This window comes from Protopterus annectens, chromosome 10.part0 (genome assembly GCF_019279795.1).
Source record: "Protopterus annectens isolate FY-2018-M chromosome 10.part0, PAN1.0, whole genome shotgun sequence".
Lineage (NCBI taxonomy): Eukaryota > Metazoa > Chordata > Ceratodontiformes > Protopteridae > Protopterus > Protopterus annectens.
The window spans coordinates 376,091,571-376,108,175 of NC_056744.1; the positions used below are offsets into that span (position 1 = coordinate 376,091,571).

General features: G+C 39.7%; 1 protein-coding gene across 1 annotated transcript in view; it reads left to right on the top strand.

The window, feature by feature from the left end:
• Positions 1–16,605, top strand: part of RGL1 (ral guanine nucleotide dissociation stimulator like 1) — a gene marked incomplete in the record, with an annotated part of 287,380 nt that overhangs the window by 152,254 nt on the left and 118,521 nt on the right. The window contains 1 exon segment of the mRNA XM_044085296.1: positions 15,661–15,869. Within this exon segment, the coding sequence (XP_043941231.1) occupies positions 15,661–15,869 (209 nt within the window).

A 16,605-nucleotide genomic window follows, 5' to 3' on the forward strand; every position in this document is an offset into this window, starting at 1 on the left:
ACACCCCTACTCACCTGTTAAATATATAGGAAAAAGGGTAGATACTGCCCAATGCATTAAAAACTATTTTTTATCACATTAAATGGCACTACTGCTGACACACTGAGAGTTATGGGAAAAATTAAGGTTTGTGAGCAAAGGAAGCTGAAAGAATGATATTCGTTTGGAGCGAGTTCCAAAACTAGGATAACTACTTACGGGACCATGAACACCTTAAGAGGTTCTGGTGGCAGACATCACTATGCTAAGCAAGGCTTGATCTTTCTACTGTGGTAAAGTACAAGACAAGTTGCAGGTTTAAGATGGACAAACGAGTAGACTTACTGCAGGTGAAGATTGTAAAGCATTGATTGAACACTTTGGGTGATTAGTTAGCTGGCTGGCTGCCAATCTAGTAGGTGAAAATACATTTCAGAAAGAGGTGAGTAAGCCTCTGTTTATGATCCACCGATACATAGAAATGGAGACATTTTGAAAAACAAACTGTGCCTTTAATGATGCAAAGAGAAAAGCATCCTACAATAAGTGTACAGACAACACAGGCATAACTCGCACCTTTTTCCTCCTAATTTTAATTTTCATGATTTTCTTATAGCTTTAAATATTGACAGAGATTCATAAAGATTTCCACAAAGTATAGACTTACATGTACACTTAGTGTTGTCTTTGAGTGATTAGAAAGCACAAAAAATGTGGTAGGGATGTTCTTGAATACATATTGTGTACACTTAGTGTAGGCGTTAATGAATCTGGTCCCATGTGTTCATATGGGTTGGTGTATTTTGTTTTTGAGCTACCAGATGCAGATTTAATTTTTTTTTAACTTTTTTTTTTTGAGGGTTCATTTCACATATGCTTATACCTTAGGAATTTACTTCATTTGTGTTTTTCTCTCAACCCACTGACAATAATGAGTGAAATTACACTGGATATTTTTGGCATGGTCCTTTATTTTCCGTAGGCTGAGTTTTGTAGCAGTTTAGTAATACACTGGTAGGGAAGGATATATTTTCCTTTCATCTCAGCATAGATAGATGAGGAAGCTGCAGATGTGCTTAGATTTGTAAGACCCCAAAGAACAGATCCTCCTGAGTTGTGTGACCCAGACAGACATTGTCTGCCCTCTGGTGTACATGCTTCCTGTTATTGTACATCTGACATCTTTTCTCATCTTAACGGCTCTCATTATCCTTATGTTTCGTTCTGTGATGCAATGACTTTAATCTGTGTAGTTTGTTTTCTTGACTGGATTTTCATAGCGTACAAGGAAGAGTGCTTCCACAAAGTATGTCTCATGGGAATGTACTTTACAAAACAGCTGCATTAGTCAAATTGCATTGCATTAAAAGAGAGATACAGCCAGTGGCGTCTTTGATTTTTAATATAATGTTGTCATAATGTCTGATGTTCTTCATCTCACATTGCTGCAGTCATAACCTGTGGGTAGTCCGCTGTCCTCGGTCGGCCCGAATACCAAAGTGTTAGGCTGGCGTCGGTCATGGTCGCTCAGATCTGACGTCAGTATGCCGTGGTACTAAAGCGCATGACCGACGCCATATCCCCAGTCTTTCTTGCCGCATGGTCCGAAGCAGAAGCAGCGTTTGCAAGTGCCGTTCGGCGTCCTGAAATTTTCGTATTCTGAGTTTCAGACCGAAGACCAAGTTGGGCTAAGTACCCCGTTGAGGAATATTTTTGTCTTTTCTTGCCTCAGTTAAATCCGGATGTCAGAAAAAGTGAATAATTGTATTTCTTGTGGGAAACAGATACCTCATAGGGATTACCACTCTCTCTGTATTCCTTGCTTGGGGCCTGAGCACGACGTAGTCGGTTGTCGCTTTTGTGCTAGGTTTAATAAGCGCACCATTAAGCAGGTTAGATTGTGCTAGGCTTGTCTTGATGGCGGTGTAACTACAATATGCCGTCGAACCCTCCAACGCCCGCTACCGCTAAGAAGCGTAAGGAAAAATCGTTAAAGTCCAAGCAGGATGAGTCGTCCGTTACGGACGCCGGTTCTTTAGAAACTACGGTGGAATCTGTGGATCCAGCCGAGGTTTCAGCTGAGTCTCAGGGGGAGCCTTTAATTTTGCAGGATGTGGCCTCTCAGGAGTCGGGTCAGGCTGAGGGGGCCTCTCAGGTCTCTGTAGTCCCTTCTTTGCATAAGGTGGTTAGGCCTTCTACTTCTGTCTCTAAGGCACCTTCCAAGGTCAGGCCTGGTTTGTCTTCCTCTGGCGTCAGCCCTAGTTCTGCAGGTTCTGTGCCTAAAAAACATATGCTGAAAATGGCAGAGGATTTGATTTTCTTAATCAGGGGTTCTATGCCCCCTCCAGATAAGAGGCCTAGGGTGGAGCCAGAGGTGGAAGGATTGGAGCATTCCTCAGATTACTCGGAGTCTTCAGCTGAAGACATTCAGGATTTTCCTCCTTATTCTGATTCAGATGCAGAGGATTCTAGTCCTTCTGCTTCCCCTCCAGAGGATTTTTCTTTTTCTGAAACCCTGCATTCCATGAGGGAGCATTTTAAGTGGGAAGGTCAGGATTTCTCAGATTCTCGAAAGAGACTTAGGGAATTTTTGTTTTTACCACAGCATAGGCCCTTGGGTATACCCTCTGTTTTGGATGTTGTTCAGGATGTTTTCTCTGAAGCTTCCCTTAATCCTGATTCTTTGCCTCCTGCCCCGGTCAAGCCAGACAGGTATTACAGAGTGCCAGAGGCTCATAAATATTTGTATAAGAGCCCAAGAGCTGATCCGAAAACTATTAGCCAGGGACCTAAGGGTGTCAGGGCTTCTGTTGTAAAGAATCCAGTTCCTATGGATAAAGATTCTAGAGCTTTGGATAGGTGGGGTAAAAAAGTGTATACCTCTTCCACTCTAGCAATGAGGGCTTTGAATTGCCAGTTTCATATGCTGAAGTACCAGAATTTTCTCCTAAGTCAGTTAAAATCTAAGGTAGATGCTTTGGCAGAGGGCATAGAGTGTAAGGAATTGCAGGATTTAGTTCATGCCTCTGATCAGGTGGGTAAGCATTCTTTGCAGTGTGGTTTTGATGCTCTTCAGGCTTCTTCCAGGGTGGCTGCCACTGGATCAGTTATTCGTAGGCACGCCTGGCTTAAGGATCAGAACTTGTCAGAGCATGTAAAAGCTCAAATTTTGGATGCTCCCCTTCAATCTGAAGTTCTGTTTGGCTCTCCTGTGGAGTCAGTTTTGAAAAAAATGGAAGACAAAGCTAAGTCTATGCAGACAGTTAAGGATTTTTTACAGGTGCAGCCCCCTAAGTTTAGCAGAAATTGGCCTACTAAGGGATGGGCTTATCCTTCTTCTGATTTACAGTCTAGGGGCAGATCTAGACGTGGTAGGGGCAGGGCTCATGCTCAGGGTTCTTTCAGGCCTAGGACGTGGAGTTCCCCTGCACAATCTTCAGGTGAGGGCAGGGGTCAGCCTTTTCGTAAACAGACCCAATGACCTGTATCTTCAGCTGCCAGATCCCTCCTGTCTGGCAGCTCCTCTGGGAGGAAAGTTGGCACTTTTCAGGCAAAATTGGCTTTTAGTCACCCAGGACAAATGGGTGTTGGACATTATAGACCAAGGCTACAAGTTTTATTTCCACACCTTGCCTCCTTTCAAAGGCATGCCAGACGTTCCTCCTCAGCAAAGGTTGGAGGCTCACAAACAGATTTCTTTGCTTTTAAAATGGGGGCTATCCAGGGGGTCCCTCCGTCAGAAGTGGGCCTAGGATTTTATTCACGCCTGTTTTTGGTACGAAAGAAAGGAAACACTTGGAGGCCAATTCTGGACTTATCTATTCTCAACACATACCTGGACATTCCCAAATTCAAGATGTTAACTTTGCAACAGCTTTTGCCTCTGCTAGGCAAAGATCACTGGATGGTAACTCTGGATCTCAAAGAGGCTTATCTTCACATTCCTATCAGGCCCAGCTGCAGGAGGTTCTTGCGTTTTTGGGCTGGCACTTTTCATTATCAGTTCTCTGCATTGCCCTTTGGCTTATCTACTGCGCCCAGGGTGTTCACAAAAGTCCTGGCTCGGTGATAGCCTTCTTAAGACTAAGGGGAATTCAAATTTATCCTTATTTGGACGATTGCCTGATTCTTGCTCAAGACAAAGTCGAGTTACTTCACCATCTTCAGTATGTTATGACAGTGTTAAGGTGCCTAGGGTATTCTGTGAACGAAACAAAGTCCAGTCTAGTACCCTCTCAGGACATGTGCTTTCTGGGTGTGAGACTGAACACAGCCTCTCAGATGGCGTTTTTGACCCCGGACAAACAAAGAAATCTTGCCCTTTACTTCCAACAATTATCTCTACGGTCCAGGCTGACTGCAAGGACAGTCCTTCAGGCCTTGGGGTTCATGGCATCTTGTATTCTGGTGCTTCCCAATGCCAAACTGCATATGAGGAAGCTACAATGGTATCTCAAAAGCGTATGGACTCAACACTGCCACGATTTGGACACTGTCATTCAGATAATAGCTTGCATCCAAAGGGAATTCTTGTGGTGGGCTCGGGAATGTCACCTAAACAAGGGAGTCTCTGTGACCCGACCAGAGGCGAGTCAGATCTTAACGACAGATGCCTCGGACATGGCTTGGGGAGCACACTTCAATGGGAAATGGGTTCAGGACACGTGGCCTCCCAGACTACAACATTGGCATATCAACATGAAGGAGATGTTAGCAGTCCAATTTGCCCTGATGGCCTTCAAGGATCTACTTCAACCAGGACAGGTGTTGATTCAAACAGACAACACAACAGTCATGTGGTACATCAACAAGCAAGGGGGAACCCATTCGTACCCTCTTTGCAGACAAGCTATGATTTTGTGGGAGACTGCTCTCAGTTTGCACATCACTCTTCAGGCAAGGTTTCTGCCGGGAGCACAGAACTCCTTAGCAGATGTTTTGAGCAGACAGATGGTGGATCCCCACGAGTGGAAATTGGATCCTCATGTATTTCAACAGTTGACGGTGGCTTGGGGAACTCCAGACATAGATCTGTTCGCTTCTCCACTAAATTTCCAACTGCCAAAGTTTTGCACAAAGCTGTTTCACCCAAAAGCTTGGAAAGTGGATGCTCTATCATTCAGTTGGAACAACCTTCACGTCTATGCCTTTCCTCCTCTGCCTCTTCTTCCCAAGGTGCTCTTGAAGGTCAGACAGGACAAGCCTTGCATGATTCTAATAGCTCCAGATTGGCCACGTCAGCACTGGTACCCTCTGCTGAGGAGTTTAGCAGGAGCCTCCTTGGCCTTTACCATCAGTTCCACACCTTTTGTCCCAGGCAAGCAATCATTTCGCAATGTCAGGATTCAGTCCCTGCATCTGACAGCTTGGTATATTCTGTTTTAGACCCTGGGGGCAGCTTCCTCAACAAGTTTTGAATGTCATTTTGGAGGCCAGGCGGCCTAGTACCAGGAAAGTTTATGCTGATAAATGGAGGAGATTTTTCTTTGGAGCAAAACAAAGAGCTTTGATGTCTCTGTGCCTAATTTGAGTGTTTCACTTCAGTATCTTACAGAATTATTAGACAAGGGTTTGTCTTTCTCCTCGGTAAAAGTTCATGCTGCAGCCATTTCTGCACACTATGACTGTGACCCACCTTTATTCTCTCACCCTTTGTTTAAGCAATTTCTTAGAGTGGCAAAAAACATAAGACCCCCACGTAGAGCTCCTACTCCTTCCTGGGATCTCAATTTTGTGTTGGAAAAGCTCACTTTACCTCCTTTTGAACCTGCAGCTACTACGGAGTTGAAGTTTTGTCTTGGAAGACTGCTTTTTTGTTGGCCATTACGTCTGCTAGAAGGGTATCTGAATTACAGGCTCTAATGGCAGTTGAACCCTTCTTGATATTTCATAAGGATAGGGTCTCCCTGCGTACTAACCCTACTTTTATGCCTAAGGTTGTTTCTAATGTGGCATTAAACCAATCTATTCATTTGCCTACATTTTATGCTGATCCCCAAAATAAAGGGGAAAAGATTTTGCACTCTTTGGATATTCACAGGCAGTTACGTTATTATTTGAGCAGAACCAAAGGGTTCAGACAGTCTCAGCAGTTGTTTATTTCTTTTGCTTTGGATTCTCAGGGGAAACCTGTTTCAAAACAAACTATTTCTAAGTGGATTGGCCATTGTATTGCTTTTTGTTATTCTCATCATGGTAAGGAGGTTCCGCTGGAATCAGACCTCATTCCACTAGGGCGACTGCCACTTCTACTGCTTTTTAAGGGAGTAGCTACTAAAGATATTTTGGAGGCAGCTACTTGGAGTTCAGTGCACACTTTTTCTAAACATTACCATCTTCCTCTTTATTCCAAATCTAGGGCTGGGTTTGCCACTGCAGTTTTACAGGGCATGTTAGCAGCTCCCAATGCTTTATGATTTTGCCAACCTCCCTTTACCTTTGCTTTGGGATTCTACCCACAGGTTATGACTGCAGCAATGTGAGATGAAGAACATAGTACAGTTTTGTACCTACCATAAATGTAGATGTTCGAAGATCCACATTGCTGCAGTCCAATTTACCCTCCCTCCTTCCCCTCTGTAGTTTGGGGTGGTTGTGTGGTTTGTGGTGTAAATATTGTTTCTACATGGGTGATTGGGTGTTTTTCCATTTTTGGCTATGGCCTTTCTTTTTAAGGCCTTCTGACATCTGGGGCAAGAAAGACTGGGGATATGGCATCGGTCATGCGCTTTAGTACCACGGCGTACTGACGTCAGATCTGAGCGACCATGACTGACGCCAGCCTAACACTTTGGTATTCTGGCCGACCGAGGACAGCGGACTACCCACAGGTTATGACTGCAGCAATGTGGATCTTCGAACATCTACATTTATGGTAGGTACAAAACTGTACTTTTCTGCTTTAGGCGAGACAAATGAAATAAATTCTAAAAATATTTTCTCGCTAGGAAGTGTATCGAAATGAACTGAAGTATTTGAAAAAATCTTTGGCAGCCGTAAGATGTACGCCTGATACATTGTATGTTCTGTCAGCTACATACCCACTTTCCTTTCCCCTTTGTTAGACTCTTTTTCAACTTTCAGAGTAAGTACATGGAACAAAAAAAAAAAAAATTGATTCATATTGTTGCCCAAATGCCTGGCATATAGGAAAGAAGAGAAACAATAGGACGTTCCACCATGGATCTCTCAATCCACGAGCATTTTATTAAAAGATGTTCTGAAAAATAAAACCAACTAAAAATTTATTTACAACACTTGGTCGCTGCTGTCCAGGAGGATGATCTGCCTGTGTATAAGCTATCCATTGTATTTCAGCAGTCTCTGTCCTGTTTTGTATATCGCCACCTCTTTGATCTTCCAAAATAATTTCCAATGCCATAAATTTAAAGGTATGACCTTTATTACCCATTATATGCTATGATAATGCACAGCCAGATCATCCTCCTGGACTCTGTGGGGTCATTCCAGTGAAACTTGTTTTAAAAGTGCAGTGACTACTTAGATGAATTTGATTGGTTGAGAAGTCTGTGGGTGTTGGCTCTGAACTGGAATGAGATTGGATCAATGAATATTGAAATTAAGGAAATGACGATACAGGAAGGCTATGATGAAGGCTGTATGCTGAAAGCGCTTATCTAGGCTTTCTTTGAAATACTCAGTTTTAAGTTTTGTGAAAATTTTTAGTTGGTTTTATTTTTCAGAACATCTTTTAATAAAATGCTCGTGGATAGAGAGTTCTGTGGTTGTACATCCTATTGTTTCTCTTCTTTCCTAAGTTTGTTTTATATTGGACTACCTTTAGTGAATCTACAGGATCGATAGATTTTCAAACGCCTGATATATAATTGAAAATTTTCTTCACTGAGCCATGAGGCGAGTTAAAATGCAGTGGAGTTTTACAGAGAAAACTGCAAAGGTCAGTTTGATGCACGCGTGCGCTCCTGTATATAAATGTATATATGTGTGTGTATGTATGGTATGTATATGTATATATATATATATATATATATATATATATATATATATATATATATTTATATTTATATGTGTGTGTGTGTGTATACACACACACACACACACACACCAGACTAAACATAAATGGGCTGCATTATGTAATTTGTGCGTGTGTATGCATACATACATAATGTATATGTATATACACACACACATATCTATCGATATATATAGATATATATAGATATATATATAGATATAAATATATATATATATATATATGGGTCATCTTCTATATCCTGAAAGCTGACATTACCGAAGACCAGATGATCGAATACTGAAAATCCTGAAAGTGCAGAATTTCAAGTCAGAGAGTACCGAATTTGTGAGGGTAGGTACTGTTTTGTGATTTAGTGGTGCGGTGTTCCTTTAAGAAGTGGTGCATTTTAGGTAATGTACATGGCAGAAGTTAGGTGTACTGTTGAAGGTTATTTCTGAGTTTTTTTTTTTTTTTTTTTTTAAGTTGTCAAATAAAGATTTTATTGTTGAGTGAGGGATGTGTGTTTTTCAGTAAGTTGTGTGAATGTTATGTACATACATACAAATATTTCAAGCGTGGGCATTAATGCCCTTCTGGCTTGCCAATGTACCAAAAACACTTGTTCCCATAGTAAGTGTCCAGGCTGCTCTTAAAAATATCTAAACTAGTATTTGCTTTAATGTAATTTGGTAGTCTGTTCCATGCATCAGCTGCTCTCTCACAGAACCAATCAGTACACTTCTCATTCCTATAGAATATTCTACATAGGTTATCTGATGATTCTCTAGTGCTTTTTGATAACCCCAAACAGTCCCAGAGGTAGTTATCTCTAAATGCCCTATGTACTTGAAGAAAATCTCCTCTTAGAAATCTGTAAGAGACACTGTACAAGTTCAGATATTTTAGTCTTTCATAATAGCTTAAATTTTCACATCCTTGGATGGTCTTGGTATATTTCCGTTGTATTCTTTCCAGGTTACTCATGCTTGTTTTCTTATAGGGTTTCCATATTGTTATTCCATACTCAAGTTTGGGTCTCATGTAAATAACAAACAGTGACTTCATTATTTTTCATTTCCTAGACTTTATAAATCTTTTTATACACCCTATAGTTCTGTAATTATCATTAACCAATTGGTTGATGTTAGAAAAACTCATAGCTGAATCTACCCATATACCCAGGTCCCTTAAACAAGTCTACATTTTCAATCAGTGTGTGCTGTATTAAATGTTCACCTTTCAGTTTGTCTCCCAAATCTCATATGCTTAGTTTTTGATGTATTTATCAACATATTATTCTCCTGTGCCTAAATGGTCAATTTAGTCAAGTTGTTTTGCAGACATGCCTTATCTGCAACACATGTAATCAGTTTACCCAATTTCAGGTTGTCTGCAAATAGACTGTAGAACACCTCAGATATGAAAGTTAGGTCTGAAAGGTGCAGTCTAAACAAGTAAGGGCCTAGGACAGAGTCCTTTGGGGACACCCTGACTGTAACCAAGGATTTCACCTGTCCAGTTGCTGTATGATACCTGCCATGTTCTATTTGTAAGCCATGCAGCTATCCATCTTATCAAGTGTACATCAATACCTAGTTGTACTAATTTACTGATCAGTGTTTAGTGTATGACCCTGTCAAATGCTGAAGTTAAATCTATATAAATTACATCACAGCACATTTTTTCATTCATAGCTGTTATTATATTGTTATAGAACATCATGTTACAGGTAGTAATAGATCTATTTTCAACATATGCATGCTGATACATGGTTTCAAGTCCCAACCTATCCAGTTCTGACAATAATTTATCCAATATTACCTTCTCCATTATTTTTCCACAACATGAAAGTAAACTTAAGGGACTGTATGACTCTGGCTTTGTCCTACCCCCCCAATCCCTTGAAGACAGGTTTAATAAGCGCATGTCTCCAATCTTGAGGAATCTCCCCATATTTATATGACCTAGTGAATAATAGATATAAAGGTACTGTAAGTTCTTGCTGAAGTGTTCTCAGGTCATTGTTAATTCCATCTCCTCCTTGCACTTTGTTTGGATTCAGTGTGTTCAGTTCTTTTTCAATGTAGTCCAATTTGATTCCGGTATCTGGGGTTACCTGGATGTCACTAAGACAACTTATCACCCTTTTGGGGACCCAGACTGTTTTGCATAAGATTTAGTAAATATATCTATAATCTGTTTTGTCTGAGAATAAATTTTAGAATCTGCACACAGTTTATCAATTTGTGCGTCTTTACTCCTTCCACATCTTATGTATCTGTAAAAAGGTTTCCTATTATGCTCAATATCTTTATATAAGTTTTCTTGATCTTGTCTCGCACTATGCTTAGTGTGTTTGTCCAGCTTGTTTATTTCAGTTTTAAAAGTTGTAGTTCGACCTCGCTTCCATTTCTTATATTTTTTTCTCTCGCCTTAATCAGATTTCTTGTTCTCATGGAAGTAGACCCCTCTGATGTTGCATGCCTAGATCTTGATATTTGCGATGCCGGTATAACTGAGTAGTGGTGGATGTTTGTGTTGGCAGGATCCAGGTTTTTAGATGTGTGTTACTGAGATCGCTGCACAGTGGGGATTGGGAAAGTTACCTTTCCACCACTGTGGTGTGATCTCGGAGTTAGTATATTAAATTTGCAGGGGGTGTGGGGGGTGCAGGGGCACTTCCCCCCTGCTTAAGCATAGAGATGTCAGCAGTTTATTTTGTATGTTTTGGTTTGTGTTTTGTGGCATAGGGTGGTAGGGTTCTGTTTTAGGAGTTGATATTGCATACGTTCTGTATATTGTTTTTGCATACTTTTGGTCTCAGTTTTCCTGTCTTCAGTAATGTCAGCTTTCGGGATATAGAAGTAGGTGTGCGTGAATGTGTGTGTGTGTGTGTGTGTGTGTGTGTGTGTGTGTGTGTGTGTGTGTGTGTGTGTGTGTGTGTGTGTGTGTGTGTATTATATATATATATATATATATATATATATATATATATATATGTAATGTATACGTGTGTATGTGTGTATATATATATATATATATATATATATATATATATATAGATATAGATAGATAGGTGTGTGTGTGCATGTGTGTGTTTGTGTGGAGATGCATATATATGTATGTATGTGCATGAGTGTGTCAGTGTGTGTATCTATTTGTGTGTGTGTGTGTGTGTGTGTGTCTGTGTGTGTGTATGTATAGATATATATATATATATATATATATATATATATGTATATGTATGTGTATGTGTGTGTGTGTGTGTATATACTTACACACACGTGCACACATGTACATGTCTGAGTGTCGCCTGTACTACACTAAAATACATTCTTTTTGAATACATTTTGTTTGAATTAAAGTTTTATGTTGAGCAGTACATTTAGGTTTGAGTAACCATCACTGCTGTTATAAGTGACATGTCATTTAGCAGCCCCTTGTTCAGGTAGGAGACAGCACTTCAGTGAACTCAAATCTTTCATCAGTTATCTTCGTGTGAAAAAAATGAAAGGTAATTAACGTACTACAAAGGCCGAACAGTGGCCTACAGATGAGTGGGTCGGCTGTTTTGTGATCTTTGTAATTCCAAGACACTCCTGGCTGAGGTGATAGCTTACTCCACCCTCTCTCTCACCTTGTCTTTAACTCATTGTCCTTCTACCCACGAATGTTAGCTCATTTTCAAAGTTATATTAACTACTGTACTTGTTATCGTTGTCACTATGCTATTTTATTTTTATACTTGGCACACTGTGTATAAAATGTAGGTGCAGTTAACTGCTTTATACCTTCACTCTAAATGTGTACTGTATTTAAGTACAGATGGAGTTATTTCTTTAACTACTGTTTTCATACCTCTCAACATCTTACCACAAGAAGTCTGGACAATGCCTGAAATAATTAAGGGACAAAGATCCAAAAACCAGGCTGATTTTAAATACCACTCTTAAAAATGTGCAAAGTTGTTAGAATAACAGCATGTGTGTTAGCAATCATTTTCTGAAGGACGCAAAGTCTAAAACTCAAATGTATGTCATTATTTAGTGACTTCAATCCTAAGTGATTTGCCAGAAAATCACGTGTTTTATGAGGAACTGACCAAAAATGTGAGGCAAAAATCTGGAGAATTGAGAGGTATGACTGTATTACAACTTTGTTTATGTACTATACCTGTAAATTTTGATGGAGTTTTGACTATGTACTGTGTTTTAGAAATTGTTTTCCCTAGGCCCCTACTGAAAAAAGGACTTTCACCCAGTGTGGTCAACAAATGATAAATACATTAAAGTTCTACATATATTTATAATTTATTCAAAACATAATGCAAACATTACCTGCACTATGCAAACTCTTAGTACTATCTTAATAATTTAAGCCTGTGAAACTAAAAAACAATAGTTCTGCTTACCTTGTTTCTCTTTGAGAAATTGGCAATTTTAACTGCTGTCACCTTATTATCTAAAATTAATCTGTAATCTCTACATCTGTAAATGTTTAATTTCTGCAGTACCCTTGTGTTAGAGTTTATATTTTTTGGCTCCCCTGAAAAACTGTGTTGATCTTAAAGGCAGTAGCTTCTAATATGAAACCTTGTAATCCCAGTACAGAAGCTTCTAATATGAAACCTTGTAATCCCAGTACATACACCTCAGATGCCTGGTCACACAACCTCATACGAGTGTTGAGAGACTGGGAACAGTGCACATAATATTTACAAATATGCACACTTGTGCACTTCTGTGTGTCTGTGCACCAAGGTGTTAGTGTTGTAGAATTCTAAACACATTGTTTAAATTTCAGTAAGGAACGGTCACTTGCCAGGGTTTGTCTCTCTGACAGTTGTACAGAAATATTGACCTCCTGAGTGACTGACAATTTGCTTCAAGTTCAAACATTTAAACTAAAATCTGCATGTAGTTTGGGCAAGAAATGACAAGCCAGCCCCTTCTAAAGGACCTGTTGTCGTCTGCTTTGCTGAAGTTGCTTGGCATCCTGCTCAGATGGCAGGAATCGCCTCAAAGAAAAAAGTTTGTACCATCTATAATTCAAACAATGCCTAAGCAGAAGGTTTTGTATTTGTTTCATATATATATATATATATATATATATATATATATATATATATACAAACTGCGGTGGTGGTGCTGCGGTAGCGTTGTCACCTCGCAGTAAGACGCTGTTCGGTTCGATTCTCAGCTAGAGCATCTTCTGTGTGGAGACATGCGTGAATGGGTGTACTTTCGTTGAAGGTTGTGCGTCAGAGCTGGCAACTCGGTACTGATTCTCAGCTAGACCATCTTCTGTGTGGAGACGTGTGAATGGGCGTACCTTCGTTGAAGGTTATGCGTCAGAGCTGGCAACTCGCTACATAAAAATCTACTGCCAATCATTAGCGGACCGGAGTTCTGCTGTGGCGACCCCTAACTGGGAAAAAGCCGAAAGACACAAACAAACGTGTGTGTGTGTGTGTGTGTGTGTGTGTGTGTGTGTGTGTGTGTGTGTGTGTGTGTGTGTGTGTGTGTGTGTGTGTGTGTGTGTGTGTGTGTGTGTGTATATGTATATATATATATATATATATATATATATATATATATATATATATACACATATACACATATATATATATATATATATATATATATATATGGGGTCTATATTATATATATATATATATATACACACATACACATATATATATATATATATATATATATATATATATATATATATATATATATATATATATATATATATATATATATATATATATATATATATATATATATATATATATATATATATATATATATATAGGTCTGATTATATAGTCGAAGTTTCAAAACTTTGAACCTCACATGAGCGAACTCATATGAGGGAAGTTGGAAACATCGACTATATAATAAAAAAACAAAAAAAGAAAACTTACATTAACGCTCTGAGCAGGGGGGCAAGCACCCCTGCTCCCCCACACCCTCCCTACTTAAATATACCAACTCCAAGAACGCACTTCAGTGCAGAAAGGGAAATTTTCCCATTCTGCACATGAAAAGTCGTTGACTTTCACCTTTGACCTTTCCGACGTTCGATCATATGATGTCGACCATCTATGATTCGAATATTGGAACGTTCGGTCATCTAATATAGACCCTAGATATATATATATATATATATATATATATATATATATGTGTGTGTGTGTGTGTGTTTGTAATTAGAACTTAATCGCCATGTTGGGAATTCCTAGCTGGAGAGACGTCTGAAGGATCACCACTTGTATATCCAGGGGCTGTTTGTTGGTTCAGCAGCACTGATACAGTGTCAGAGGTACTGGGTTTGAGCCCCAAGTGAGAGCTAAGGTTATCCTTTCAGTGCCAATGCAGAGGACTTTTTCTGTAGGTGTGTGTGTGTAGTTTTCTGTCAGTGTAGATTCTGCTTCATCTGACCTAAAGTACATAATAATTAAAATTCTCCCAAGTGAAATTTGCTTACCCTTTTGTATAAGTTTGCTGTTCCTTTACAAAATAAACCTGTCAGTTTTCTTATTCTATCCACGTTACCTGTGCTGGAGATTTGATTAGCATATTTTGGCTGTGGAATTCTGTTTTTGTGTCTGTTAACGTGGTTTATTACAGTTTTGAAAGCTGATAGAACAACAAACTTGCATTTTATGACCACTGTCTAGGAGTAAGCACTAAACAAGCTACAGCTTTCAAACTATAAAACCCTCCACACTAGTACACTTTCTTTTATTTTTTTGTGTCTGATAGTACATTAGAGTAATAAAAGGACTTGTATGAGTATGACAGGACTAAATCTTTAACAACTGTAAGTCATGTAATGCTACTACACTTTTTTTTTTTGTCTGTAAAAGCTCAGTGTACTGCAAAGAATGATGTAGCCAATTTCATGGCATAGAGGAATAGTCTTAACTGCAGCCCAGGTGAACCGGGGTTGATTTATGGCATAGACATCTGCAGTGCTGGTAGGGAGGGATGGCGGGGAATTCATGTAGCATTCCCTGTGGGTTGGCATGTTCCATAGAAGGAAATAGCCCTTGGATATAACAGACAAATGTGAGGGGTTAAAGCAAGGGGTAGGACGTAAATGAAAAAATCCTCCATTGGAAGAAGTCAACAGTACAATCCACAGGACATCCATAGGTTCCATGCTGGCTCACTCATAGAACAGAGATAGTATGAGGGCTACAGGGGAGGGTGGTATGCCCTGCAGTGGTTCTATGCTGGCACGGTCTTAGAACGGAGGTAGTATGGGGGCTGGTACACCCTGCAGTGGTTCCATGCTGGCTCAGTCTTGGAATGGTGATAGTGTGTGGGCTGTAGGAGAGGCTAGTAGACCCTGCAGTGGAAGGGGGAGGGGAGCACTTGGTTATGTTCAAAGAAAAGAAGATGGATGAAAAAAATGTACATGAATGTTTTGACCTCCATTTGTAACACCTTTGTGTTATGCTTAGGAACCTGGTCATAATCGTCTATATTGAAAGTAGCTAAGCATTCGTTTTTTTTAACATAGCTGTATGTGAAGCCTTATGCACAAAGTCTGGGTATATTTGAGACATGCACTGTGGTCTCTCCATCTGTGCATTTTATTGCGTATTAATAAATAGCGTCATTTAGTTCTCAGGTACAGATGATAACTAAACTTGTTCTGTGCTCTGTTTGCAGGTTGATGGAGATGGTTTACCACCAGAGCACACTGTTAGTCAGTATGAGACGTGTAAAATTAGGACCATCAAAGCTGGAACTTTGGAGAAGCTAGTGGAAAACTTGCTGACAGCTTTTGGAGATAATGACTTCACTTACATAAGCATCTTTCTTGCTACTTACAGAGCTTTTGCCTCAACCAAGGATGTGCTCGAGTTACTGTTAAACACGTAAGTTCACTGCCACGTTTCCTTTGTTGTTTGTATTTACTTATTTATTTATTTCATTTGTTTGAACTTTTTAGCTGGGAATGCCCAACATTGAGGCCCCATTTTCAGTGGAGCCTTTGCAGTACAACTACGCAGTAACAAGCTAGCATGTTATAGTAGACATTATGCAGTTAAGTAATGTACAAGGGAGAATTCAACTAAAGTAAATAGCATAGTCTGGCAATTGGCTCAGAGGTTAATATTGCAAGCTGTAGTTCATGTGGTGGAGGGTTTGATTCTCGCAGCTGTCGTTTTCTCCCTGTGTGAACTTCAGCAAGTCACTTAACTAGACATTGCACTCAGGTCATCCTTGAAAAGGGACTTGTGTGTCCAGTGGGCCTACCTGGTTAACAAATAAGATTGGTATGCATATTTATTGTGCTTTGTACATTTGTATTGCTTAAGTACAGCTGTGAGCATGAAAAAGTGTAAAGTGACTATCAGAAAAGATAGGTGGGGGATGATTTGTTAGGTGCCTAATTTTTAAACAGTGAAAATGTTTACATGTTTACCAAAACAGTGTCTGTCAGAGTTTTTCTTTCTACAGCAGAATGTACTTAATCCCTAGTGGGTGCAATAAAAAGTGGCATTCAGTCATATTTTGATTCCAAACTGCAAGCAACTTGTGCATCTTTTCTTCAGTAGTGGGAACATTATTTAAATCTGCACTGTGTACCTCATATTATCTTGTGTAAGT